Source organism: Macaca mulatta, chromosome X (genome assembly GCF_049350105.2).
Source record: "Macaca mulatta isolate MMU2019108-1 chromosome X, T2T-MMU8v2.0, whole genome shotgun sequence".
In the NCBI taxonomy this organism is placed as follows: Eukaryota; Metazoa; Chordata; class Mammalia; order Primates; family Cercopithecidae; genus Macaca; species Macaca mulatta.
This window is the reverse complement of record NC_133426.1, coordinates 126,345,181-126,372,433: the sequence shown is the minus strand read 5'-3', so window position 1 is coordinate 126,372,433 and position 27,253 is coordinate 126,345,181. Positions and strand designations below refer to the sequence as shown.

The following is a 27,253-nucleotide window of genomic DNA, read 5'->3' as shown; positions in this document are numbered from 1 at the left end:
ATCTAAGCACTTTGGGATGCCAAGGCGGGTGGATCACTTGAGGTCAGGAATTCGAGACCAGCCTGGCCAACGTGGTGAAACCCCATCTCTACTAAAAACATAAAAGCTGGCCAGGCACGGTGGCTCACACCTGTAATCCCAGCACTTTGAGAGGCTGAGGCAGGTGGATCATAGGGTCAGGAGTTCAAGACCAGCCTGACCAACATGGTGAAACCCCGTCTCTACTAAAAATACAAAAATTAGCCAGATGCAGTGGCAGGTGCCTGTAATCCCAGCTACTCAGGAGGCTGAGGCAGGAGAATCACTTGAACTTGGGAGGCGGAGATTGCAATGAGCCAAGATTGAGCCACTGCACTCCAGCCTGGGCAAGAGAGCAAGAGTCTGTCTAAAAAATAAATAAATAAAGTTAAATAAAATATACTAGTGTCTACTACAGTAGTAGCAACTACAATTTATGAAGTATTAGGTGCTAGGCACAGAGACAGATGCTTGATGTACATTATGGATGTACATTACGTCTATACAAGCCTCACAATTGCCTTCCAGTTTTTTTCAGTGATAAAGATTACATTGGGTAGATTGCTTGATTTTGTGTAACATATTTAAAAAAAAAGAAATGCATTTTTTTCATTTTATTTTTATTAAGCACTACATAACACATTGCATGTTACATAATACACTGTATAACCTTCTAGCAGGGGTAGATGGCCATAACTGAGTTACTTTTTTCATCAATCAGGAAAATGCTTCCTTAATCAATGTTCTCCAAACCCTGAAAAACAGTTTAAAAAGGAGAATGTGACAAGTCTGTTCCCATCAAAGACATGCCATGTACTTTTATTTCCAGTGTCACTAAATGGCATTCTGTTATTAAAAAGAATGCTTCCACATCCCACATTTCTCTAACTGCAATAATACATTGGATTAAATTTTATAATCACTAAAGAATAACCTGTAATGAATTCTAGTTTTCATTTGCTGACAGCAGCATATTGCTTTATATGAAACAAACCTTCCCCCACCCCCAATCAGAACTACAGTCAAGCAACTCTTTACCACCTGGATCCTTTTTTTTTTTTTTTTTGAGATGGAGTCTCGCTCCCGTCACACAGGCTGGAGTGCAGTGACGCGATCTCGCCTCACTGCAACCTCCACCTCCCGGGTTCAAGTGATTCTCCTTCCTCAGCCTCCCAAGTAGCTGGGATTAAAGGCGTGCGCCACCACGCCCAGATGATTTTTGTATTTTTAGTAGAGAAGGGGTTTCGCCATGTTGGCCAGGCTGATCTCGAACTCCTGACCTCAGGTGATCCACCTGCCTCGGCCTCCCAAAATGCTAGGATTACAGGTGTGAGTCACTGTGCCCAGCCTCCACCTGGATCCTTTTACAAAGCACCTCAGTGAGTCAGAGGACAAGCTAAAATCTGTTTTAAAAAATAACAGCCAACATGAGGTAGATACTATTATTCTCATTCCATTTTTTTTTTTTACAAACGAGGAAATGGAGGCTCAGAGAGGTTAAAAGTCACCTGCTTAAGTCCATAAGGAATTAGCAGAGCCAGAATTCAAGTCCAGGGACCCCAACTCCAGAACCCTTCTCCAACAAGCACTACACTATCTATTCAAAATACCTACTGGATCTCACTAAGTTGACAACCAAATACTTCAGAAGCTATAAATTAAAAGATGAGGCTGGGCACGGTGGCTCACGCCTGTAACCCTAGCACTCTGGCAGGCCGAGGCAGGTGGATCACGAGGTCAGGAGTTCAAGACCAGCTTGGCCAAGATGGTGAAACCCCGTCTCTACTAAAAGTACAAAAATTACAGCGTGCCTGTAATCCCAGCTACTCGGGAGGCTGAGGCAGGAGAATCGCTTGAACCTGGCGAGTGGAGCTTGCAGTGTGCCGAGCTCGTGCCACTGCACTCCAGCCTGGGCAACAGAGCAAGACTTCATCTCAAAAAAAAAAAAAAAAAAAAAAAGACTAATCAGTGATGACACTTCTTCTAGGTATTAAAAGGTATTAAATAACATAGTCCAGGTATTTGGTTTACTATTACAGGAAGAACTGCCTTAAGAGAAGTTAAAATTGCATCTTCTTGGAGCCATCTCTTAGAAATCCTAATTCTGCCTCACATGCCAGGTGATTCTGATGGTTATTCTTGGACCATACTTTGAGAAATATGGCTCCAGATAAGTAGATATCTATTACCATGTGCATTAGATTAGATTCTCAACTACCCCTCCACTGAGAGGCGTATCACCCAGGTTGAGTCCCTATAATATTATTTAATCACTCTGACCCTTGTCTATAAAATGGAAATACTATTTACTTAGGTTTGCTGTGAGGAATAAATGAGCAAGGAGAAAATATTAAAAAGTAAACATTTTGGCTGGGCACGGTGGCTCACGCCTGTAATCCCAGCACTTTGGGAGGCCGAGGCGGGCGGATCACGAGGTCAGGAGATTGAGATCATCCTGGCTAACACGGTAAACCCCGTCTCTACCAAAAATACAAAAAATTAGCCGGGCGTGGTGCTGCGCGCCTGTAGTCCCAGCTACTCGGAGGCTGAGGCAGGAGAATGGCGTGAACCTGGGAGGCAGAGCTTGCAGTGAGCCGAGATCGCACCACTGCACTCCAGCGTGGGTGACAAAGCAAGACTCCGTCTCAAAAAAAAAAAAAGTAAACATTTTAAAAGAATTATGAGAATGAACTACTCCTACAAAATATAAAAACATACTATTAGGGCCAGGAATAGGGGCTCACACCTGTAATCCTAACACTTTGAGAGGCTGAGGTGGGTGGATCACTTGAGGTCAGGAGTTAGGAAACCAGCCTGACCAATATGGTGAAACTCTGTCTCTACCAAAAAATACAAAAAAAATAAAATAAAATAAGCTGGGCATGGTGGCGGGTGCCTGTAATCCCAGCTACTCAGGAGGCTGAGGCACAAGAATCGCTTGAACCTGGCAGGTGGGGGTTGCAGTGAGCCAAGATTGCACCACTGCACTCCAGACTGGGTGACAGAGTGAGACCTTGTCTCAAAAAAAAAAAAAGAAAAAAAAAACATACGATTAGGTCGAACCTTATGAAAATGCTACTGCTTGATCGTTTTTGACCTACAAAAATGGCAATGCCATAACTGAATCAAATATAAAAGTATAGTAATTCTTTAAATGAGGTATTGTTGCAGGAATAGGCAGACCTAGAGTACAGAAAAGCACATCTGTGAAACAGGCCCATGTGTATATGGAAATTTAGTATACCAGAGTGGTATTACAAATAAAAATGAACTGGGTGTTTGGTGGGGGGTTTTTTTTTTTTTGAAACAGGCTCTCATTCTCTCACCCAGGCTGGAGTGCAGTGGTACGATCCTACCACACTGCAGCCTCGAACCCCTGGGCTCAGGCTATCCTCCTGCCTCAGCCTTCTGAGTAGCTAGGACTACTAAATTGTTCTATAAATGGGTAATTGCGATAACTAGCTACCTCTTGAAAAAAAGTAAAGTTAATCCTCCCTTCACATTATACTCCAAAATGACCTGTAGATGGGACCAAATAACTAATTTTTTTTAAAGAAACAATATTAGGAGAAATTATTTTTTAAAACTATTTTTATGAGCCAGGTATAGTGGCACACCTGTAGTCCCAGCTCCTCTGAAGGCTGAGGCAAGATCACTTGAGCCTATGAGTTTGAGGCCAGCCAGGGCAACACAGCAAGACTGTCTCTATTTTATTTTTTGAACGTATTTTTATAACCTTAGGTAGAAAAGGCCTTTGTATGGGAGACATAAAAACTCAGAATGCAGAGCAACAAAACATGATAAATTGAATATCAAAATTTAAAACTACCTGATGAAAAACATCATAAAGTGAAAAAGACAAACAGCAGACTGGGAAAAATGTTTGTCATATATAAAACAGACAAAAAATTAAAAGTCTAGAATATATAAAGAACTATAGATTGAAAAGAAAAAAGACAAAACAATAGAACAGGCAAAGGATATAGGCAACAATCCACAGAATAAGAAATATATGACAGTAAGAAAAACTAAAAAAAATAAGAAACATAAAAGATTAAATATGTAAAAAGATGCCAACCTCACTAGTAGACAAGAAAATGCTAGTTATATATTAGCATTGTATGACCCTTGGCAAGGCATTACCAGAACCCACCTCAACCCTGGCAGAAGGCTGGCATCAGAGTGGCTTCTTACCTTTGACACATAGTGACGATTAACTCCAGAGATGCGCCTATCTCTTTCCATCAGATTCCAGTGATACCCAAAATGAGCAATCCTTTTTTCCTTCAAATAAGAGACAATTATTGTTGCAGTTTATAAAAGTGAGTGACCCAGTTGATGGATATTACAATTTTTAGAAGGGACATTCTAGAGAAATGGAATCATCATTCAAATAAAAATGCAAATTAGTAGTACAAGAACAGAATCTCCTAAATAAAATCAGACCACTACACTTTAGGATTAAGTTGGTGACCGTGACTTCTTACACTATTTTAACCAACATGAATTTCTTTTCCTTTTTAAAAAAAAGAAAAAAAAAAGAAATATCTAGTTGTTGCCTTTTGGGACACTAAGAAACAACAGCTGTAGATCACACGTGGACAATCACAAATTCAAAAAGTAAATAAATTTATACTCTGTACTCTAGAGATGATGTGAAGGGCTAAGAGGGGAAAATGAATCCTGATGTAAAACACAAGACCTTGCAGTAAATTCCTAAACGCTTGCAAGAGAAAGTGGGGAATAAAAAAGTCAAGGGTGGCCGGGAGCGGCGGCTCACGCCTGTAATCCCAGCACTTTGGGAGGTCAAGGCGGGTGGATCACCTGAGGTCAGAAGTTCGGGACCAGCCTCGCCAACATGATGAAACCCCGTCTCTACCAAAATAAATAAATAAATAGCCGGGCGTGGTCCCGGCTACTCAGGAGGGTGAGGCAGGAAAATCTTTTTTTTTTTTTTTTTTTTTTTTTGAGACGGAGTTTCGCCCTTGTTGCCCAGGCTGGAGTGCAGTGTCGCGATCTCGGCTCACTGCAACCTCCGCCTCCTGGGTTCAAGCGATTCTCCTGCCTCAGCCTCCCGAGTAGCTGGGATCACAGGCATGCGCCACCACGCTCCACTAATTTTGTATTTTTAGTAGAGATGGGGTTTCCCCATGTTGGTCAGGCTGGTATCGAACTCCCGACCTCAGGTGATCCGCCCGCCTCGGTCTCCCAAAGTGCTGGGATTACAGGCGTGAGCCACCGCGCCCAGCCAGGAGAATCTCTTGAACCCGGAAGGCGGAGGTTGCAGTGAGGGATTCTCAGGCTTGAGCCACCTCTTCTAATCTACCTTTCCGGCCCCCGCGTCGCTACTCTGCCCTAAGGCCCACTTTGATACACCCAGAAACGCTGTTTTTCACCAGAGCAGGATGTGGTTTCTACCGCGCTTCGTTTCGCAAGCCTCGGCTTCTAGGCAACCGGAAGAAAATAGAGGGCCGGCCTCGGAGAGAGGGTCCGCAGGCTGACGGACTCTCTGCCCACCATCCTTTTCAGAAATCAGCCAGTGGAGTCAGCCCCCGGGCCCAGGAAGCCGCCTTACCTTGCCCCCGTTAGTGAACCTCTGGATGTACGCAGTAGCCAGTCCTGGAATAAACAAGCACACGCCCATGGCGGCGAGTCCGGGGAGAATCTCGAACCACATCTCTGCCCCGTTATCTAGGCCAAAACCCTACTTCTGGGTCCTTGAAAGGTGACCGGGCTTCGGCTCCCTTCCCAGTAAGCCCCGCGGCCGCCCGCGAGCGGGGCGGTGCCACGTACGGCTCCGGAGGAAGCGACGGGATCTGCCAGGGCTCAAGAGAGGCTGGCGCTCGCGCTCTCGCAGTTCTCTTCCGTCAGTGTCTTTTGCTTCGACTCCCGGCGGAGCGCGCGACGTGGAGTAACGCGCAGAGGCCAAGTGCAACCCAGGCAGCGACGGCCGTTTCGGAGCTCGGGACTCTAAAATGGCAGAGCAGTTTTCTCCAGGGAAGACGGCGGATCAGGTGTGCACCTTCCTTTTCAAAAAGCCTGGGCGGAAAGGGGCTGCTGGACGCAGAAAGCGCCCGGCCTGCGACCCAGAGCCCGGAGACAGCGGCAGCAGTAGCGACGAAGGCTGCACTGTGGTTCGACCGGAAAAGAAGCGGGCGACTCACAATCCAATGATACAGAAGACTCGTGACAGTGGTAAACAGAAGGCAGCTTACGGCGACTTGAGCAGCGAGGAGGAGGAGGAAAATGAGCCCGAGAGTCTCGGCGTGGTTTATAAATCCACCCGCTCGGCGAAACCCGTGGGACCAGAGGATATGGGGGCGACAGCTGTCTATGAGCTGGACACAGAGAAAGAGCGCGATGCACAAGCCATCTTTGAGCGCAGCCAGAAGATCCAGGAGGAGCTGAGGGGCAAGGAGGATGACAAGATCTATCGGGGAATCAACAATTATCAGAAATACATGAAGCCCAAGGATACGTCTATGGGCAATGCCTCTTCCGGGATGGTGAGGAAGGGCCCCATCCGAGCGCCCGAGCATCTACGTGCCACGGTGCGCTGGGATTACCAGCCCGACATCTGTAAGGACTACAAAGAGACTGGCTTCTGCGGCTTCGGAGACAGCTGCAAATTCCTCCATGACCGTTCAGATTACAAGCATGGGTGGCAGATCGAACGTGAGCTTGATGAGGGTCGCTATGGTGTCTATGAGGATGAAAACTATGAAGTGGGAAGCGATGATGAGGAAATACCATTCAAGTGTTTCATCTGTCGCCAGAGCTTCCAAAACCCAGTTGTCACCAAGTGCAGGCATTATTTCTGCGAGAGCTGTGCACTGCAGCATTTCCGCACCACCCCGCGCTGCTATGTCTGTGACCAGCAGACCAATGGCGTCTTCAATCCAGCGAAAGAATTGATTGCTAAACTAGAGAAGCATCGAGCTACAGGAGAGGGTGGTGGTGCTTCCGACTTGCCAGAAGACCCCGATGAGGATCCAATTCCCGTTACTTAGCTGTCTGATAATTCTTAAATTTAAAAAATAAATATTTTGTTCTTTTGGAAGTCTTAATTCGTGTCCTTCCTTTGTAGAGACAGTGACAGAGAAGGCGGGTGGTGAAGTAGGGTCCTGGATTAAAAACCTCAAGGTAGGTATAATCAGGATTTTTAGCCCTAGGATAACCATTTTGCCTGTGTTTCTTTTCAGAACATTTTGGCATCAATTATAGGGGTGGGAGTAGTTTGAGAAAAGAGCTATAATTTGCTTGAAGTAGCCAAAGCTATGACGAAAGTAAGAACTCTGAGCCTGTTTATCATATCACATTTCTGTATCACTTAATGGTTTACAAAGTACTTTCATGCATTCTTTCTCTTGGGAGCCTGTACTACAAAATATACCGGAGCCAAGGTGTTGGGGAGAGGGGTTGCGTTTGGGGAATTGGTAGCTAGTACCACAGGCTTCACATATGGGAAATGTTCCTTGCTGTCTGGGTTATTTATTTATTTATTTATTTATTTATTTATTTTTGAGACGGAGTCTCGCTCTGTTGTCCAGGCTGGAGTGCAATGGCGCTATCTCAGCTCACTGCAACCTCCGCCTCCCGGGTTCAAGCGATTCCCCTGCCTCAGCCTCCCGCGTAGCTGAGACTACAGGCGCTTGCCACCACGCCCAGCTAATTTTTTGTATTTTTAGTAGAGACGGGGTTTCACCATATTAGCCAGGATGGTCTCCATCGCCTGAACTCGTGATCCGCCCACCTCGGCATCCGCCCACCTAGGCCTCCCAAAGTGCTGGGATCACAGGCGTGAGCCACCGTACCCGGCTCCCTTGCTGTCTTGGAAGCAGCTATAGTTAACCCCCTCTTCCATGGATGATAAAAGTATCTGTGCTTAGCTATCCAAGTGTGATAGACACTAGCCTCATGTGACTGTTGAGTACTTGAAATGTGGCTGACCACTGTATTGGACATTGCTATTGTAGACTGAACTTGTGAACCTGCAAAGGGCAAAAACATAGTATTTTATCATCCATTACCTGAAACTATCTGTGTTCTCACAGTCTCTGTAATAGTGTTGATCACACCTTATTAAAATTAGTGGATGTACCTGTCTTTCCAACTGGTTTATGAACTCGGTGACTAGCCTAGTGCTTGGCATATAATAAGCACTTAATAAATAAGCCTGGAGAGGTTTAAAAAGGGAGATTGGGGCCAAAGCCTTGAATCCAAGCTGAGGAGCACTGACTGTATTCTGTAGGCAGTGGGGGAGATAGCAGAGGTTTGGGAAGAGAACACAATCAGACGGGGTTTTTTGTTTGTTTTAGTGTTACTGTGGTTGCGGCTATAGGATGGATCACAAGGGAGATGGAAGACAAGAGGCAGGGAGGCCAGTTAGGCCAAATGATTAGTAAATTTTTATTGATATGGCTAGAATTTGGGCTAATCCCAAGAAACAGATGCAAGAATAAATTCTGGGTTAGTGGTTTTTATTCACATTCATTAATCCGTTTAAAGACATCCTTTTTTTTTTTTTTTAAGACAGAGTCTTGCTCTGTCATCCAGGCTGGAGTGCAGTGGTGCAATCTCGGCTCATTGCAACCTCTGCCTCCCAGGTTCAAGCGATTCTCCTGCCTCAGCCTCCTGAGTAGCTGGGACTACAGAAGTGCATCACCACACCCAGATAATTTTTGTATTTTTAGTAGAGACAGGGTTTCACCATATTGGTCAGGCTGGTCTTGAACTCCTGACCTCGTGATCCGCCCGCCTCGGCCTCCCAAAGTGCTGGGATTACATGCATGAGCCACCACACCCAGCTTAAAGATATTATTTGAGTAGCTACTCTATCAGGCACTGTGCTTGGCATGGGGGATATTAGCAGTGAACAAGACAGACACAGCCCCTGCCCTCATGGAGCTGGACATTAAATAATGACTTTGTTTGTTTTTGAGACAGTCTCGCTGTGCCACCCAGGCTGGAGTGCAGTGGCATGATCTCAGCTCACTGTAACCTCCGCCTCCCAGGTTCAAGCAATTCTGCCTCAGCCTCCCGAGCTGATCTCGAACTCCTGACCTCATGTGATCCGCCTGCCTGGGCCTCCCAAAGTGCTGGGATTACAGGGGTGAGCGACCGCACCCTGCCTGTTTTGTTTCTTTTAATTTCAAATAGAATCTCCCTATGTTGCCCAAGCCCATCTCAAACTCCTGGCTTCAAGCAATCCTCCCACCTCAGCTTCCCAGCATGCTGGGATTACAGGTGTGACCCACCATACCTGGCCTAGGAAAGCATTTTGAAAAGTGTCATGTCCTACACAAAACTTCAGATGAAAATGAAATAAATGAAGTGTCGTGGAGGCAAGGCACAGTGGCTCACGCCTGTAATCCCAGCACATTTAAAAGCTGAGATGGGAGGATCACTTGAGGCCAGGAGTTGGAGACCAGCCTGAGCAACATAGGGAAACCCCCGTCTCTATAAAAAAAAAAGCAAAAATTTTAGCTAGGTGTGGTGATGTGCACCTGTAGTCCCAGCTACTCAGGAGGCTGACGTGGGAGGATCCCTCGAGCCCAGATCAAGGCTGCAGTGAGCCATGATTGCACTACTACACTCCAACCTGGGTGACAGGAGTGAGACCCTGTCTCAAAAAAAAGAAAAGAAAAAAGAAATATGGCAGTGAGTAGCAAAAGAACCAGAAAAATTGTTCTTTTTTCTTTTTTTTTTTTTTTTACTATTTCTGATAATTTATACTAAAAAAAGTTATTCAGGGTTGGACACAGTGGCTCATGCCTGTAATCCCAGGGCTTCATGAGGCCAAGATTAGAGGATCACTTGAGCTCAGGAGTTTGACAATAGCCTGGGCAACATAGCGAGACTCCCATCTCTAAAAAATAAAAATAGTTATTCAAAAGTAGAATAAAGCATTATGGAAAAAGATATACTTTGAGTTGTTATCTATTATATAAGCTCAGAGAAAAGGTCCAGGAGAAAACACAGATGATAAAAGATGAAAGAATGCTGCTGATGACTAAATTCTAGGAGGTAGAACAGAGAAGCGACAGAATTAAGAGCATAAATCAGTCTTAAAGAGTTGAGAGGGCAAGAGAAAGATGACATTTGTACACTACTCTCCACATGACATTTTTGAATACTTGAATACTTGTCTGTGAATTTTTTTTCTTTTTTTTTTTTTTTTTTTTTGGTTTTGAGACAGGGTCTCACTCTGTCGCCCAGGCTGGAGTGCAGTGGCGCGATCTTGGCTCACTGCAACCTCTGCCTCCCAGGTTCAAGCGATCCTCCTGCCTTAGCCTCCCAAGTAGCTGGAATTACAGGCATGCACCACCACGTCCAGCTAATTTTTTGTATTTTTTAGAAGGGATGGGGTTTCACTATGTTGGCCAGGCTGGTCTGGAACTCCTGGCCCCAAGTGATCTGCCTGCATTGGCCTCCCAACATGCTGGGATTACAGATGTGAGCCACCGCACCCGGCCTTGTCTGTGAATTTTGAAAAAGTATACAAAGTATTTGCAAATGAGCATTATTCGGGAGTCTGTAGCATTCAGCAGATTCTTAAAAGGGGCCATAACTCCATAAAAGCACCTAAATCAATAGTGTACTCAAAGTACTTTTCATGTTTACAAGCTTACGATTACATTTTCTACAGGTCAGGAATATTTTCATCACCTTTAATTAAATGGTACAACTTCATTTCATAGGTGGGAACTAAACAGTTATTCTTACAATTTAAGGGAAACTAAATACGTAGAGGGAAACAAGCGCTCCAGCAGAGAGGAGGTTGCAGCTGGACCCTAAAGGAGCTTACCTAGTTTGAGAGGTCAGGGCACCTACGTCTCCCCTAGGAAATGAGCCTCAAACTGAGACCCGAGAGGTGAGTTGGAGAAAGAGTATCTCAGGTAGAGGGACAAGTATATACTAAGGCCCTAATATGAGAGACTGCCGCCATCTAAAAACTCAAGGCAGTCTAAGGTGGCTGGAGAAAAGAGACAAAGTAGTCAGGGCCAAAGAGCAGACACCTTGCAAGTCATGTTAAGGACTTTGGACTTTATCCGAAGGGCAAAAATGCTCCATCAAAGCATTTTAAGGGCCGGACGCAGTGGCTCACACCTGTAATCCCAGCACTTTGAGAGTCTGAGGCAGGCAGATCATAAGGTCAGGAATTCAAGACCAGCCTGACCAACATGATGAAACCCCGTCTATACTAAAGATACAAAAATTAGCCAGGCGTGGTGGTGCGCGCCTGTAATTCCAGCTACTCAGAAGGCTGAGGCAGAAGAATTGCTTGAACCTGGGGCAGGGGGTGGGGCGGAGGTTGCAGTGAGCCAAGATCGCGCCACTGCACTCCAGCCTGGGTGACAGAGCGAGACTTCGTCCCAAAACAAAATTTTTTAATGGTTTTAAGAAGGAAAATGAAATGATCAGATCTGAATTTCAAAAAGATAATTCTGAAGAGTGGGGAATGGATTGAAGGCAGCCAGACATGAAACAGGGAGATCAGTTATGGGGGTGGTGCACTGGTCCAAGTGAGATGATGGTAGGCTGGACTAGACTGGTAGCTGTGAACATTAATTTAATAAATTTGTATTGATCACCCACTACATGACAGGCATTAAGCACCGGGGATACAGCCATGACAAAAGCACACAGGTCCCTGCTCTCATAGAACTTACATGAAGTGAGCACAGTGGCTCACACTTGTAATCCCAGCACTTTAGGAGGCTGAGGCAGGAGGATCACTTGAGGCCAGGAGTTGGAGACCAGCCTGGACAACAAAGTGAGACCCCATCTCTACAAAAAATAAAAAATAAAAAACTTAGCAAGGGATGGTGGCATTTGCCTGTAGTCCCAGATAATCAGGAGGCTTAGACAGAAAGATCCCTTCAGCCTGAGAGTTTGAGGTTGCAGTGAGATGTGATCATGCCATTGCACTCTAGCCTGGGTGACAGATAACCCATCTCAAAAAAAAAAAAAATTTACATGAGAGACAGTGACACAAATATATATCAGATTGCGATGAGCGCTATGGAAAACAATAAAGCAAGGTAAAGGGCTAAGAGTGCAGGGGTGTAGCGGAATGCTATTTAATATATGGTAGTCAGGGAGGGGCCTCTTCTGATAAGGTGACATTTGGGCAAAGACCTACATGAAACAGATATGGGGAGAAGAGCATTCCAGACAGAGAACACCTAGTACAAAGGCCTAAGGCAGGAAAGTGCGTAAAACACAACTTTGTAATAGAACCAATAATTATAGAAGAACACTTGCATAACCACTACCTGGGTCAAGAACTACAAAACTGAAAACACTGAAGAAGCCCCTCAAGGATCCCCTTCAGATCACACCCTCAGGTAATCACTGTATTGACTTTTTTTTTTTTTTTTTTTTTGGAGATGCAGTCTCACTCTGTCACCCAGGCTGGAGTGCAGTGGTGCGATCTCAGCTCGCTGCAACCTCCGCCTCCCAGATTCAAGCGATCCTCCCACCTCAGCCTCCTGAGTAGCTGGAACTACAGGTGTGGGCCATCACACCTGGCTTTTTTTTTTTTTTTGGTAGAGATGGGGGTCTCCCTACGTTGCCTAGGCTGCTCTGGAACTCCTGGGCTCAAGCAATCCTCATCCCTCAGCCTCCCAAAGTGCTGGGATTACAGATGTGAGCTACCACGCCTGGCTGTTGAACCTTTCTGTAAACACTTTTTTATTTGCTAAGGTGAAATTTACATAACATAAAATTAACCAGTTTAAAGCAAACAATTTGGTGGTATTTAACACATTTCCAGTGTTGTGCAACTACCACCTCTGTATAGTTCCAAAACATTGTTTTCATCACCCTAAAAGAAAACCCCATGCCCATTAAGCAACTGTTCCTCATTCCCTCCTCCCCTCTGCCAACCCCCCCAATCCCTGGCAACCACCAATCTGCATTCTCTGTGGATTTAATTATGTTATATATTTCTTTTTTTTTTTTTTTTTTCCTGAGACAGAGTCTTGCTCTGTCACCTAGGCTGGAGTACAGTGGAGTGTTCTCAGCTCATTGCAAACTCCGCCCCCCAGGTTCAAGCAATTCTCCTGCCTCAGCCTCCCAAGTAGCTGGGATTACAGGCACGCGCCACCACGCCCTGCTAATTTTTGTATTTTTAGTAGAGACAGGTTTTCACCATGTTGACCAGGCTAGTCTCGAACTCCTGACGTTATGATCTGCCCGTCTCGGCCTCTCAAAGTGCTGGGATTACAGGCGTAAGTCACCGCGCCCAGCCTATGTTAGATATTTAATATAAATTGAATCGCAATATGTAATCTTTTGTGTCTGGATTCTTTCATTTCGTTTTCAAGGTTCATCCACATTGTAGTATGTATCAGTACTTCATTTCTATAGCTAAACAGTATTTCATTGTATGCATAGAACACAGTTTGCACAATCATCTGTTGATGGATATTTGTGCATTTACCTTTTAGCTGTGACTATGGGTGTACATATATTTGTTTGAATGTCTGTTTTCAATTCCTTTGGGTATATACTTAGGAGTGTAGTTGCTGGGTCATATGGTAAGTCTATGCTTAACTTTATATATATATATATAGAGAGAGAGAGAGAGAGAGAAAGAGAGAGAGAGAGAGAGAGAGAGGGTCTTGCTCTGTCACTCAGGCTAGAGTGCAGTGGCCAGATCATAGTTCACTGAAGCCTCACACTCTTGGACTCAAATGATCCTCCTACCTCAGCCTCCCGAGGAGCTAGAACTACAGGTGCACAATGCCGTGCCTGGCTAATTATTATTTTTTTTTCTTTTTTTTTTTTTTTTTGTTGAGATGGAGTCTGGCTCTGTCACCCAGGCTGGAGTGCAGTGGTATGATCTCGGCTCACTGCAACCTCTGCCTCCCCGGTTCAAGGGATTCTCCTGCCTCAGCCTCCTAAGTAGCTGGGATTACAAGCACCTGCCACCACGCCTGGCTAGTTTTTGTATTTTTAGTAGAGACGGGGTTTCATCTTGTTGGCCAGTCTGGTCTTGAACTCCTGGCCTCAAGTGATCCGCCCACCTCAGCTTCCCAAAGTGCTGGGATTACAGGCATGAGCCACTGTGCCCAGCTAAATCTTTTACTTCTTTTGACAATGTTTTATAGTATTTACAGAATAAGTATTGCGCTTCCTTTGTTAAATGTTCTTGATGCTATTGCAAATAGAATAATTTTCTTAATTCCATTTTTAGATTATTCATCAACAGTATATAGAAATAAAACTGATTTTTTCCCAATATTGATCTTATATACTGGAACCATGCTGAACTCATTTATTGGTCCTAGCAGGTTGTTTTTTACCGGATTCCTTAGGGTTTTCTTTTTTTTTTTTTTTTTTTTTAGGACAACTTTTTATTGCTACCAGAGGCTTTTATCATCAGTACACGGTTCTGACTGCAATACCTTTTTCAGACTGCAAAGGGAGCTCAGGATCCAGAAGTCATTAAGAGAACTATATGTAGGCTGGGGAGGCAGCAGGGGAGTAAGTTCTATTAGAAAATCCTAATAGCTTAACAAAACTAGGGTACTAAATTCAGTTATACCATGTTACAGACTCAAATCACAGAGCTGCCCCAACATCTAGACAGTCTCTCCTACTGATTATAAATGAGTGAAAACTATCAGTTAGAAAAATCTAATTTCAGTTGTTACATACATGTTTCTTTGGTGAGCACCTGGATATATTAACTTTATCACAAATTCTTTTTTACAAATGTCAAAAATGCTTTCAACAAATCTAAGTGTCCTAATTACATACCACTTTTAAGCATCACTGTAAGGTAAACAAAAATGAAAACCATAATTTTAAATTAAAATTTGAAATGAGACACAAAATCAACCTGGTAATATGAGAACTTTTTCTGTTGCTGTCTCTGATTAATATGGGACAATTCCAAAGTACTTTCATACTAATTGGAACTTGCATCATGGCTGTCACACTGAAATAATTTGTTCGACTGCTAAAAAATAATTTTGGGGTTTCCTATTCAGTGAGAATCAATACAGATCAGCATGCATAAAGTTCAGTAACTTAAATGGAGAAGCAAGCAAAAGCAACAGGAAAATTAAATCAGGATGCTGAGGGGGAACAGGTTTGCTGGCTATGAATTTTAACTGAATTTTTGATGGGGCAAGCTATGTTACATTATGGCAGAAAAAAAGTGCAACTGGCATACTACAAAGAGATTTTTTAAGTTTAAAAAAAGTTTGGATCTTTTGGATTTTTTTTTTTTTTTTTTTGGTCCTTATGTGTTTAAATAACACTGAATTATAATTAGCCACACAAATAATGAGAGTAGTTTTTTTTTTTTTTTTTTTTTTTCCTGGCTCACTCCAAATCAGCCTGTTAAGGTATATATCCTTCTACAGCCTTTCCTGATTTTGCGTGTTCTCATTCCCAGAGTAGTCTACCTTAGTTTACACTCAAAGGTAACACTTGTTGAAACTACATGACAGAAACAGGCTGCAAAGGTGGACAAGGGGAAGCATGTCCCTCTTGTCTTGATAAGTCAGTGCCACACACAGAACCCACATTTTCTGAGACATTATCTTCATTATAGAGCCGTTTGATTCCATCATAGAAGTCATCCCCTTCCATTTCCTCTACTTTGCGTTTAGCAGAGGTCTGCTTGCACCCACTGGCAGCTGGGAGATGATGGTAAAAGGCTGCTGTACCTCTGACTGGCACTTCTGGCTTGCTGTTGTCCTTGGAGAAGTCTGGGCCTGGGACAGAGGAGGGATGTAATCTGAACACTCCTTTGTCACAGGTCACCAGGGTGTGCTTGAGGGGACGGTAGACATAAACGGAATTTAGAGGCAGGGAAGACTACAGAGTAGAAAGGTGATGTGCCACAAGCTCCTGACAGTGGATCAACTGGGAGCTATCCATCTGTGCTTTCCGAAGCAGTTCAATTGTAAGAGAAAGCCAATCAGGAATAAGTTTCTCCATTTCCAGACTAACCATGGCCAGAGCAAGCATGGATCCTCTGAATTGCAGAAGTTGGTTGCAGGCCATACAGTGAAGTAGTTGCCTGGTAAGGACTGCCAAATGTTGAGATGGGCTCAATTTGGGCAAACTGAAAAGTAACTGAGGCCTAGTTGACACCGCAATAGCATGGAAAATAAGAAGACAATCCAATGGTGTGGCTGTGTGAAGATCCCAATTCAACTTATCCAGAATAATTCTCTCCATTCTCAAAATTTCAGATGAGGAACATCCACAGAAACTGTCTCTTGCCAATACCTTTAGTACTGGAATTCTCTCATCTTCCTCAACAGTCTTGGCAGCTAGGAAAAAACAGCTGATTGCAATACAACTCAAGTATATCGGATGAGCCTTTACGGTAGCTAAAAACCTGTCCAAAAGACTGCCAGCCAGAGCAAATGTTTCTGGGTAAAGGTTGAATTGGTACTTGAGTTTGGCCAGCCATTGAATTACTTCATCTCTCTGGGATGGAGAAATACTCTGATTTGAAGGCATTTTCCGCACATTCACTTTCCACATCTGCGCTTCCCTAGTGATTGCCTTTTCCAACAGGAAAGACAATCTCTGGTTTTCCAAAGGCCCTGGAAACTTCATGATATCCTTTGGATCTGCCTGCTAGCCAGCTTGATGTAGCTACTTCTCCTCCTCTTCCTCCTCCTCCTCCTCCCCGGCTGAGCTGTAGGCCTCACAGTGGTGACGCGAGGTCATCCGGGGGCCCGTTACCACCTCATTCTCATCCGCGCGCGGCGGCGGTGCGCGCAGGACTACGGGGCCCATTGAGGAGGAAGAAGAGGGGGAAGCGGGTCGGGGGGCGCGGTCGGTCAGCGAATTAGTTCCATGATGACCCCCGGCCTGAGGCCGCCGCCGATCGAACCCGGGTGGGGAGGGGGCTCCCTCTCGCCATAGGGCGGCAGGGGCCGGGGAGAGGCGGGGGGGTGAGACCGGCTCTGTCCCTGCCCGGGGAAAGCGCCTCCGAGAGGAAATGGTGAAAGGGGAGGAGGGGGGAAAAGAAAAGAAAAAAAAAAAAGAAGAAGAAGAAGAAGAAAGGGGAAAAGGGGTAAAAAATAAGAAAAAGCGAGACAGAGGCGCTGCCGCGTCCGCTCGCGGGGAAGGCTGAGGAGGGAGGGCTGGATTCCTTAGGGTTTTCTATGTACATGACCATAATATTCTATGTACACGAAATCCATGACTATGTCATCTGCCAATAAAGTTTTAGTTCTTCCTTTCCAATCTGAATACATTTTATTTCATTGTCTTGCCATCGATGGAGCTTCCAGGACAATGTTGAATAGAGGTGGTGAGATTAGACATTCTTTCTCTAGTTCCTGATCTTAGGAGGAAAACATCCAGTCTATCACCACTAAGTATGTTATTAGCTGAGAGTTTTTGTAGATGCTCTTTTTTGAGTTGAGAAAAGTTCCCTGTATTCCTAGTTTGTTGAGTGTTGTTATCATGAAAAGGAGTTGGATTTGGGGCAAATGCTTTTTCTGCATCTATTAAGATGATTATGTGGTTTTTGCTTTTTATTCTACTGACATGGTCTATTACAGTAACTGATTTTTGGATGTTTTAAAGACAAAACAAAACAAAGTGTTTTTCCTACTCTCACACTCAAGGAAACACAGAACACTTCACCTGTGGTCACCAAAATGTGTGGGGAAATACACACATACACCAACCAAGCAATTCTCCAGCTGACGTCAGCTGGATCGCCTCCAAATCAATTCAATTCCACCACCGACCTGCAGATAGCATCAGATCCCATAGATCCTATACAGAGATTTGGGGCTCAGTCCTACGAGGCTGCCCCACACCTCAAATGCCAATAGTAAGTAGTAGGTTGTCATCTATACTTCTGACCCACCAGCTATAAATCAGGAGTTCCCACTACCCTCTCCTCAGGTTCCATTTATTTGCTGGAGTAGCTCACAGAATTCAGGGAAACACTTTACTTAAATTTACTGATTTATTATAAAGGATATTACTAAGCATATAGATGAATAGTCAGAAGAGCTGCACAGGGCAAGGCATGTGAGAAGGGGCCCAGAGCTTCCATGCTCTCTCTCTCAGAGAACCACCCTCAAGGTAACTCATGTCCAGCTAGCCAGAAGCTCTCAGAACCCAGTCCTTCTGGACTTTTATGGAGGCTTCATTACACAGGCATGATTGATGACATCACTGGCCATTGGTGATCAACTCAACCTTCAGCCCTTCTCCCCTCCCCAGAGGTCTAGGTTTGTGGGGCGATGTGGGATTGAAAGTTCCAACCCTCTAATTACATGATTGGTTCCCCTGGCAATCAGCCCCCATCCTGAGGCTATCCAGGATCCCACCAAGAGTCACCTCATTAAAACAAAAGATGCTACCATGACCCAGGAAATTCTGAGGGATTTAAGAGCTCTATATATCAGAGCTTTCTTTAATCTAATTCGTTTCTTTTGTTTTAATTTTTTTTTTTTAAGACGAAGTCTCACTCTGTCACCCAGGCTGAAGTGCAATGGCAAGACCTCGGCTCACTGCAACCTATGCCTCCCGGGTTCAAGCAATTCTCCTGTCTCAGCCTCCCTCGTAGCTGGGATTCCAGGCGTGCACCACGACACCTGGCTTTTTTTTTTTTTTTTTTTTTTTTTAGATGGAGTCTTGCTCCGTTGCCCAGGCTAGAATGCAGTGGCATGATCTCAGCTCACTGCAACCTCCACCTCCCGGGTTCGAGTGATTCTCCGGCCTCAGCCTCCCGAGTAGTTGGGACTACAGGTGTGCGCCACCATGCCCAGCTAATTTTTTTTGTATTTTTAGTAGAGACGGGGTTTCACTATGTTGGCCAGGCTGGTCTTGAATTCCTGACCTTGTGATCCACCCACCTCGGCCTCCCAAAGTGCTGGGATTACAGGCGTGAGCCACTGCACCTGGCCAGTTTTTTGTATTTTTAGTAGAGATGGGGTTTCACCATGTTGGCCAGGCTGGTCTTGAACTCCTGACCTCAAGTGATTCACCTGCCTCGGCCTCCCAAAGTGCTGGGATTACAGGCATGAGCCACCGTGCCTGGCATTATTTTTATTTATTTAATTAATTTTTTGAGACCGAGTCTCACTCTGTCACCCAGGCTGGAGTGCAGTGGTGCGATCTGCACTCACTGCAACCTCCACCTCCTGGGTCCAAGTCATTCTCCTGCCTCAGCCTCCCAAGTAGCTGGGACTACAAGTATGCACCACCACACCCGGCTAATTTTTTTGTACTTTTAGTAGAGACGGGGTTTCACCATGTTGGTCAGGCTGGTCTCAAACTCCTGATCTCAAATGATCCGCCCGCCTTAGTCTCCCAAAGTGCTGGGATTACAGGCGTCATCCACCGTGCCTGGCCACAACTGATTTTTCTGTGCTGATTTTGTATTCTACATCTTTACTGAATTAGGGTGCCAAGAATAAACAATGGGGAAAGGATAGTCTCGTCAATAAGTGGTTTTGGGCTGGACAAGGTGGCTCATGCCTATAATCCCAGCACTTCGAGAGGCTGAGGCCGGAGGATTGCTCAAGCCCAGGAGTTCAAGACCAGACCGGGCAACACGGTGAGATCTCGTCTCTATTAAAAATAAAAAAATTAACTAGGTGTGGTGGTGTGCATTTGTGATCCCAGCTACTTAGGAGGCTGAGGCAGGAAGATTGCTCGAGCTCAGGAAGTCAAGGCTGCTGTGAGTTGTGATGGCACCACTGCACTCCAGCCTGGGTGACAGAGCAAGACATTGTCTCAAAAAAAAAGTAAAAAAAATTTAGCTGGGTATGTTGGCACACACCTGTGCACTAGTGCACACCTGTGGTCCCAGCTACTCCAGAGGCTGAGGTGGGAAGATCACTTGAGCTCAGGCATTCAAGGCTGCAGTGAGCTGTGTTCATGCCTCTTAAAAAAAAAAAAAAAATCAGGAGTATATATAATTTATTTATTTTATTTATTTATTTATTTATTTTGAGATGGAGTCTTGCTCTGTTGCCCAGGCTGGAGTGTAGTGGCGTGATCTCTGCTCACTGCAAGCTCCGCCTCCCAGGTTCACACCATTCTCCTGCCTCAGCCTCCCGAGTAGCTGGGACTACAGGCACCCGCCACTATGCCCGCCTAATTTTTTGTATTTTCAGTAGAGACGAGGTTTCACCGTGTTAGCCAGGATGGTCTCGATCTCCTGACCTCATGATTCGACCGCCTCAGCCTCCCAAAGTGCTGGGATTACAGGTGTGAGCCACCGCGCCCAGCCAAAAATATTTTTAAAGGAGACATAGCTACAGATTCAATTTTAATTTTTTTTTTGAGAGATAGGGTTTCACTCTGTTACCCAGGCTGGAGTGCGGTGGTGTGATCACGGTTCACTGCAGCTTCAACCTCCTGGGCTCAAGCAATCCTCCTGAGTTAGCCTCCCAAGTAGCTGGGACTACAGGCACGTGCCACCACACCTGGCTAATTTTCTTGATTTTCTTTTTCTTTTTTTTTTTTTGAAGTAGAGTCTCACTCTGTTGCCTGGGCTGGAGTGCAGTGGCATGATCTCGGCTCACTGCAACCTCCACCTCCCAGGTTCAAGGGATTCTCCTGTCTCAGCCTCCTGAGTAGCTGGGATCACAGGCGCATGCCACCACGCTCGGCTAATTTTTTGTATTTTTAGTAGAGACCGGGTTTCACCATATTGGCCAGCCTAGTCTAGAACTCCTGACCTTAGGTGATCTGCGCACCTTGGCCTCCCAAAGTGCTGAGGTTACATGCGTGAGCCACTGCGCCCGGCCGAACATAATTTCATCTCCACAACACCCTGAAATCCCATTAAAGTGATAATACAGAATTATAAAAGATATGGACCCAGAAAGATGTAAAGCTTGGTTAGCTGAATGGAGAAACTGTGAAACCTAAACACATGCACAAGGGGAAGCCAACAGGACACAAGCCAATTTGTGCTGCAGAAACCCAGAAAAGCTCAGGAACTGAAGGCATCAACATTACCAGTATTTCACATTATCTGCAACAACCGTAATGTGCTAAGAAAATATCTATTATTTCCATCAGTCAAAATCACAAGTACTGATAATACTGGTATGGTGTGTTGCCTACATTCGTTATAGAAGGAAATGCTAAATTTCAGTTAATGGTTAGTAAAAATAGAAATGTAGTTTTTTCCATCCAAGTTCACATGTTAAACATATGCTCAACTTCTTTCCTTTTTTGAGAGAGAGAGAGAGTCTTGCTCTGTTGTCCAGGCTGGAGTGCAGTGGTGCAACCTTGGCTCACTGCAACCTCTGCCTCCCAAGCTCAAAGTGCTGGGATTACAGGCATGAGCCACCATGCCCAGCCCATATGCACAACTTCTGACCCAGCAATTCTACCTTTAGGTATATATCCAACAGAAATGCACACATGGAGAAGCATGCACAAGAATGTACATAGCAATATTATATATTAGTCCAAAATTAGAAACAACCAAAATGGTCAAAAATGGTAGAATGACATCCAGTAAACAGGGGAATCCAAGAAAGGCAAAGTGAATTCCCAGGACAACACCTGTGTAGCAGGCCGATCAAGGAAGCAGTTGAGGAGTAGGAGGGGAGGTGGCAGGAGGAAAAAGATGCCTCCAAACAGAACAATAAATTAATAAATTACCTGATACATCTGACCTTATAGAGTAGGGTTTTACATCTCTGGAGGAGTATTTATTTATTTATGTATTTATGTATGTATGTATTTATTTATTTATTGAAATGGGGTCTTCCTATGCTGCCCAGGCTGGATTCAAACTCCTGGGCTCACGGGAAACTCCCACCTCAGCCTCTCAAGTAGTTGGGACTACAGGTGCACATCACCACCACGTCCACTTCTTTGGAGGAGTTTGATGGAGTAAATCGTAATAGGTAAAAGGAAACAAATCAATAAAACAAATAAAATAACCAAAGTAATTATTAACTCCAGGAGAAAAAAAAAAATGTCATATAAGAAGAAAGCATAAAGGCCGGGTGCAGTGGCTCATGCCTGTAATCCCAGCACTTTGGGAGGCCAAGGTGGGTGGATCTCTTGAGCCAAGGAGTTCAAGACCAGCCAGGGCAACATGGCTAGACCTCATCTCCACAAAAAATATTTTTAAAAATTAGCCAGGCGGGGTGTCACACACTTGTAGTCCCAGCTACTCAGGAGGCTAAGGTGGGAGAATCTCTTGAGCCCAGAAAATCAAGGCTGCAGTGAGCCATGATTGCACCACTGCACTCCATCCTGGGCAACAAAGCAAGACACTGTGTCAAAAAAAAAAAAAAAAGGCCGGGCGCGGTGGCTCAAGCCTGTAATCCCAGCACTTTGGGAGGCCGAGATGGGCGGATCACGAGGTCAGGAGATCGAGACCATCCTGGCTAACACGGTGAAACCCCGTCTCTACTAAAAAATACAAAAAACTAGCCGGGCGAGGTGGTAGGCGCCTGTAGTCCCAGCTACTCGGGAGGCTGAGGCAGGAGAATGGCGTAAATCCGGGAGGCAGAGCTTGCAGTGAGCTGAGATCTGGCCACTGCACTCTAGCCTGGGCAACAGAGCAAGACTCCGTCTCAAAAAAAAAAAAAAAAAAAGGAAGGAAGCATAATAACGGTATAAATGTATGTGTTTCAGCTATGAACAATATGTAAGTCATAATGTTAACACTGAATTATGATTTAATTTAAAAATATAACTAGGCCAGGCACGGTGGCTCATGCCTATAATCCCAGCACTTTGGAAGGCCAAGGCAGGCAGATTACCTGAGGTCGGGAGTTTGAGACCAGCCTAGCCAACATGGAGAAACCCCATCTCTACTAAAAACAAAACAAAACAAAACAAAAAATTACAAAATTAGCCGAGAGTGGTGGCGCATGCCTGTAATCCCAGCTACTCTGGAGGCTGAGGCAGGAGAATCACTTGAACCCAGGGGGTAGAGGTTGCGGTGAGCCGAGATTGCACCACTGTACTCCAGCCTGGGCAACAAGAGCAAAACTCCATTTCAAAAAAATAACAACCAAAAAAAACCCTAAATAATAAAGTTGGAGTAAGGGAAACTATATGGGAGAGCAAGAGTTTGCACTGCAAATAAATCCTGTTAGAAGCACAATTTTTATTTACTTGTGGTTTGCCAGCCCGTTGCAACTTAAGTAATTAAAAACAGACACAATTTCCGAGCTAGCACTATTTTTTTAAATCAGCATTTATTGTTTATCATTATTATTATTATTTTGAGACAGGGTCTCCCTCTGTCGCCCAGGGTGGAGTGCAGTAGTGCGATCTCGGCTCACTGCAGCCTCTGTCTTCTGGGTTCAAGCGATTCTCCTGTCTCAGCCTCCCAAGTAGCTGGGATTACAGGCGCCTGCCACCAGGCCCGGCTAATTTTTGTATTTTTTATTTTTAGTAGAGACAGGTTTTCACCATGTTGGCCAGGCTAGTCTCAAACTCCTGAGCTCGAGCCATCAGCCTGCCTAGGCCTCCCAAAGTGTTGGGGTTACAGGCGTGAGCCACCATGCCCAGCCGCTAGCACTATTTTCTATAGTAGACCTGTTGTTGATGTCTCGAAATTCTACAAAACATGTTTTACAAGCTATTGGAGTTAATACAAGGCTTAACACTGGATAGGTAAAGACAGGTTCTTTGGTAAAAACATTATGGTAGGAGTCCTTGGCTCCTTATACTGAAAACTGGGAAAGCATAATAGAGAGGACCGCTGTAGCTAATGATAAAGAATAAAGCATAGTCCAATTTAATCCTCCTCAGAAACATGTAAAAAAAGTTTCTTACATAGCTAACTGGGTCTTAAATATTCTCTAACTTCAGGGTTTTTTTGTTTGTTTGTTTGTTTGTTTTTTGAGACAGAGTCTGGCTCTGTCGCCCAGGCTGGAGTGCAATGGTACAATCTCGGCTTACTGCAACCTCCACCTCCTGGGTTCAAGTGATTCTCGTGGCTCAACCTCCCAAGTAGCTGGGACTACAGGCATGCGCCACCACACCCGGCTAATTTTTGTATTTTTAGTAGAGATGGGGTTTCGCCATGTTGGCCAGGCTGGTCTTGAACTCCTGACCTCAAGTGATCTACCCACCTTGGCCTCCCAAAGTGCTGGGATTACAGGCATGAGCCACTGCGCCGGACCAAAAGTATTCATTTTGCACCATTTTTTCCCTTTAGCCTTATAAGTTGCTGTTTCGTTGTTTACCAGCTGGGTGCAGCAGCATGAGGCTGAGGCAGAAGGAGTTCAAGGATGCAGTGAGCTATGATCACATCCAGCCTGGTCCACAGAGCAAGACCCTGTCTCAAAAAAAAAAAAAAGAAAATTATTTGCCATACATAAAGGAGAAATGTTTCTGATTTCAATCTCTTTTCTTATATATTCTTCTTTGATGTGTTTTCTTTTTTTGTTGTTGTTTGATTGTTTGAGATGGAGTCTTCCTCTCATCTGGAGTGCAGTGGCGCAATCTCGGCTCACTGCAACCTCTGCCTCACGGGTTCAAGTGATTCTCATGCCTCAGCCTCCCGAGTAGCTGGGACCACCACACCTGACTAAGTTTTGTATTTTTAGTACAGATGAGGTTTCGCCATGTTGGTCAGGCTGGTCTTGAACTCCTGACCTCAGGTAATCCACCTGCCTTGGCCTCCCAAAGTGCTGGGATTACAGGTGTGAGCCAGCACACCCGGTCTGATGTGCTTTTTCTTTGGAGGCTTTTTATAGCCCGAAATTTCTCAAACTTGAATGTCTAAAAGTTCCATTATTTCTCTAATTATCTTCCATTACTTTCTTTTTTCTTTTTTCTTTTTTTTTCTTTTTTTTTTTCTTTTGAGATGGAATCTCAATCTGTCACCCAGGCTGGAGTGCAATGGCATGGTCTTGGCTCACTGCAACCTCCGCCTCCTAGGTTTAAGCAATTCTCCTGCCTCAGCCTACCGAGTAGCTGGGATTACACGTGCATGCCACCACATCTGGCTAATTTTTGTATTTTTAGTAGAGATGGGGTTTCACTCTGTTGGCCAGGCTGGTCCTGAACTCCTGACCTCAAGTGATCCACCCGCCTCATCCTCCCAAAGTGCTGGGATTACAGGCATGAGCCACCACGCCCGGCCTCCTTACTTTCATATCCGTATAATGTGTTACTGCATTTAACATTTGACATAAATAATCTCTTCATATTTTTGTAATGTAACAAACATTTTATTAATTTTATTAACATTACTTTTACATCTGAGAATTTACCAATATTTTTAAGATAACTCTATAATTTTTTCTAGTTTTTTTTTTTTTTAATAGCCCCTACACAAACTCACAGGATTTAGCGTTTTTGTTTTGTTTTGTTTTGTTTTTTTAACTACCAGCCTTGGAGATGTAATTTAGGTTTAGGAATCAGCTGTATTACTTTCTAGCCATGTAATTTTGGGTTGAGCCACCAAATGTCTTCATTTCACTCACTGCGAAATAGGGAAAACAACAGTACCCAATTCATAGGGCTGGTGTGAGGACCAACCAAGTTAACGCACACAAAGTGCCCGGCACAGGGCAAAAATAAGCTTTGATCATGATTATTTCGTTGTTGTGAAAGTCTGTAAGTCTCCTTTTGTCCAAATTTCATCTCACTCTCAGTACGTAGGATTTTTCTAAGTCTACATTACAGAAATAGAATTAACTGATAATTTTCTACTCTGATACCTGTAAAATTATTCCCAAGAAAATTATACATCTTCAGGATTTTTAAAGCTTACTGGATTTACTTACAAGTTTACATGGGTGCGGCTGGGTGCAGTGGCTCGTGCCTGTAATCCCAGCACTTTGGGAGGCCAAAGCGGGAGAATCACTTGAGCTTAGGAGTCTGAGAACAGCCTGACCAACATGGTGAAATCCCATCTCTACTAAAAATACAAAAATTAGCCCCATGCCCGGCGCCTGTAATCCCAGCTACTTGGGAGGCTGAGGCAGGAGAATAGCTTGAACCTGGGAGTTGGAGGCTGCAGTGAGCCGAGATCATGCCACTGCACTCCAGCCTGGGTAACAGAGCGAGACTCTATCTCAAAAATAAATAAGTAAATAAATAAAGTTTACATGTGTGGTACAGTTTGAGCATCTGAAACCTGAAATGCTCCAAAATCTGAAACTTTTTGAGCATTGATATGATATCACAAGTGGAAAATTCCACACCTGACCTTGTGTGACAGGCCACAGTCAAAACACAGGCACACGACACGCAGTTTATTCAGTGTCTCCAAGGAAAAAAATAAAATTACCTTCAGGCTCTGTGTATAAGGGGCATATGAAACATAAATGAATTTCATGTTGAGACTTGGGTACCATCCCCAAGTTATCTCATTACATATATGCAAATGTTCCAAAATTCGAAACACTTCTGAAATCCAAAACACTTCTGGCCTGAAGCATTTCAGATAAGGCATACTCAACTTGTATTCTCCCTCAGAATCTAATGTCACTCCTCCAAGGCTCAGCTACCGATTTTAAACTAAAAACTTTTCTTAATTGAGAAATTCATCTGTTTCCCATGTGACTGAATTTCTTATATTGTTCATTACCTCCTCCTGTTTTGAGACGGAGTCTCACTCTGTCACCCAGGCTGGAGTGCAGTGGCGCAGTCTTGCTCACTACAACCTCCGCCTCCTGGGTTCAGGTGATTCTCCTGCCTCAGCCTCCCAAGTAGCTGGGATAACAGGCACTCGCCACCACTTCCAGCTAATTTTTGTATTTTTAGTAGAGACAGGGTTTCACCATGTTGGCCAGGCTGGTCTCAAACTCCTGACCTCAAGTGATCTGCCCGCCTTGGACTCCCAAAGTGCTGGGATTACTAAGCCACTGTGCCCGGCCAACTCCTCCTGTTTTATGTCATCAGTAGACATTGGGAATAGTTGGTTAACATCTTTCGTTATAATCCTTAAACTGTGGGAAGGTACTTCAAATGATTATACTATGTAAGCCTCCTTTATGCACTGACTGGGAAGGAGTCCAACGTTCTCATACATATTTTTCACTTGGCTAATTCATAAAATATTACCCTTTCTTTCATAGGTAATATTAGGATCAGCAGGCGCTCATGTGAAATAATTTTTTGTACTGTACAAATTATCCAACTCCTTTCCTAATTGTCTGTTTAGAATTTGGATAATTTCAGAGCTGATCTGGGTCAAGAATTAATTAAAAACAACAATGAATACAACATTTAAATAAAAGTCAATTTGATCTTGAAATTGGATGTTAAACCACCTTTAAGCGAGGTGGAG

General features: G+C 44.4%; 2 protein-coding genes, 1 long non-coding RNA gene and 1 pseudogene across 4 annotated transcripts; 2 read left to right on the top strand and 2 right to left on the bottom strand.

Moving 5' to 3' along the window:
* Window positions 1–621: 621 nt before the first annotated feature.
* Window positions 622–5,756, bottom strand: NDUFA1 (NADH:ubiquinone oxidoreductase subunit A1). The gene is given in 3 exon segments (NM_001257292.1): window positions 622–772; window positions 4,213–4,302; window positions 5,594–5,756. Coding segments are annotated over 3 exon segments (213 nt in total). The 5' UTR covers window positions 5,696–5,756; the 3' UTR covers window positions 622–751.
* On the top strand, window positions 4,300–5,764 carry LOC144338809 (uncharacterized). Its single transcript, XR_013413197.1, has 2 exons — window positions 4,300–4,802; window positions 5,267–5,764. It is a non-coding gene; the product is annotated as an uncharacterized LOC144338809 (long non-coding RNA).
* Window positions 5,765–5,778: 14 nt separating this feature from the next.
* RNF113A (ring finger protein 113A) lies at window positions 5,779–7,135 on the top strand. Its single transcript, NM_001198701.1, is given in 1 exon segment — window positions 5,779–7,135. A coding segment is annotated over 1 exon segment (1,035 nt). The 5' UTR covers window positions 5,779–5,993; the 3' UTR covers window positions 7,029–7,135.
* Window positions 7,136–14,344: 7,209 nt separating this feature from the next.
* On the bottom strand, window positions 14,345–17,129 carry LOC694405 (cyclin-I-like; annotated as a pseudogene). The gene is made up of 2 exons (XR_013413192.1): window positions 16,273–17,129; window positions 14,345–16,149 (listed from the first exon to the last, which is right to left on the bottom strand). The product of XR_013413192.1 is annotated as a cyclin-I-like (transcript).
* Between the last annotated feature and the right edge of the window lie 10,124 nt (window positions 17,130–27,253).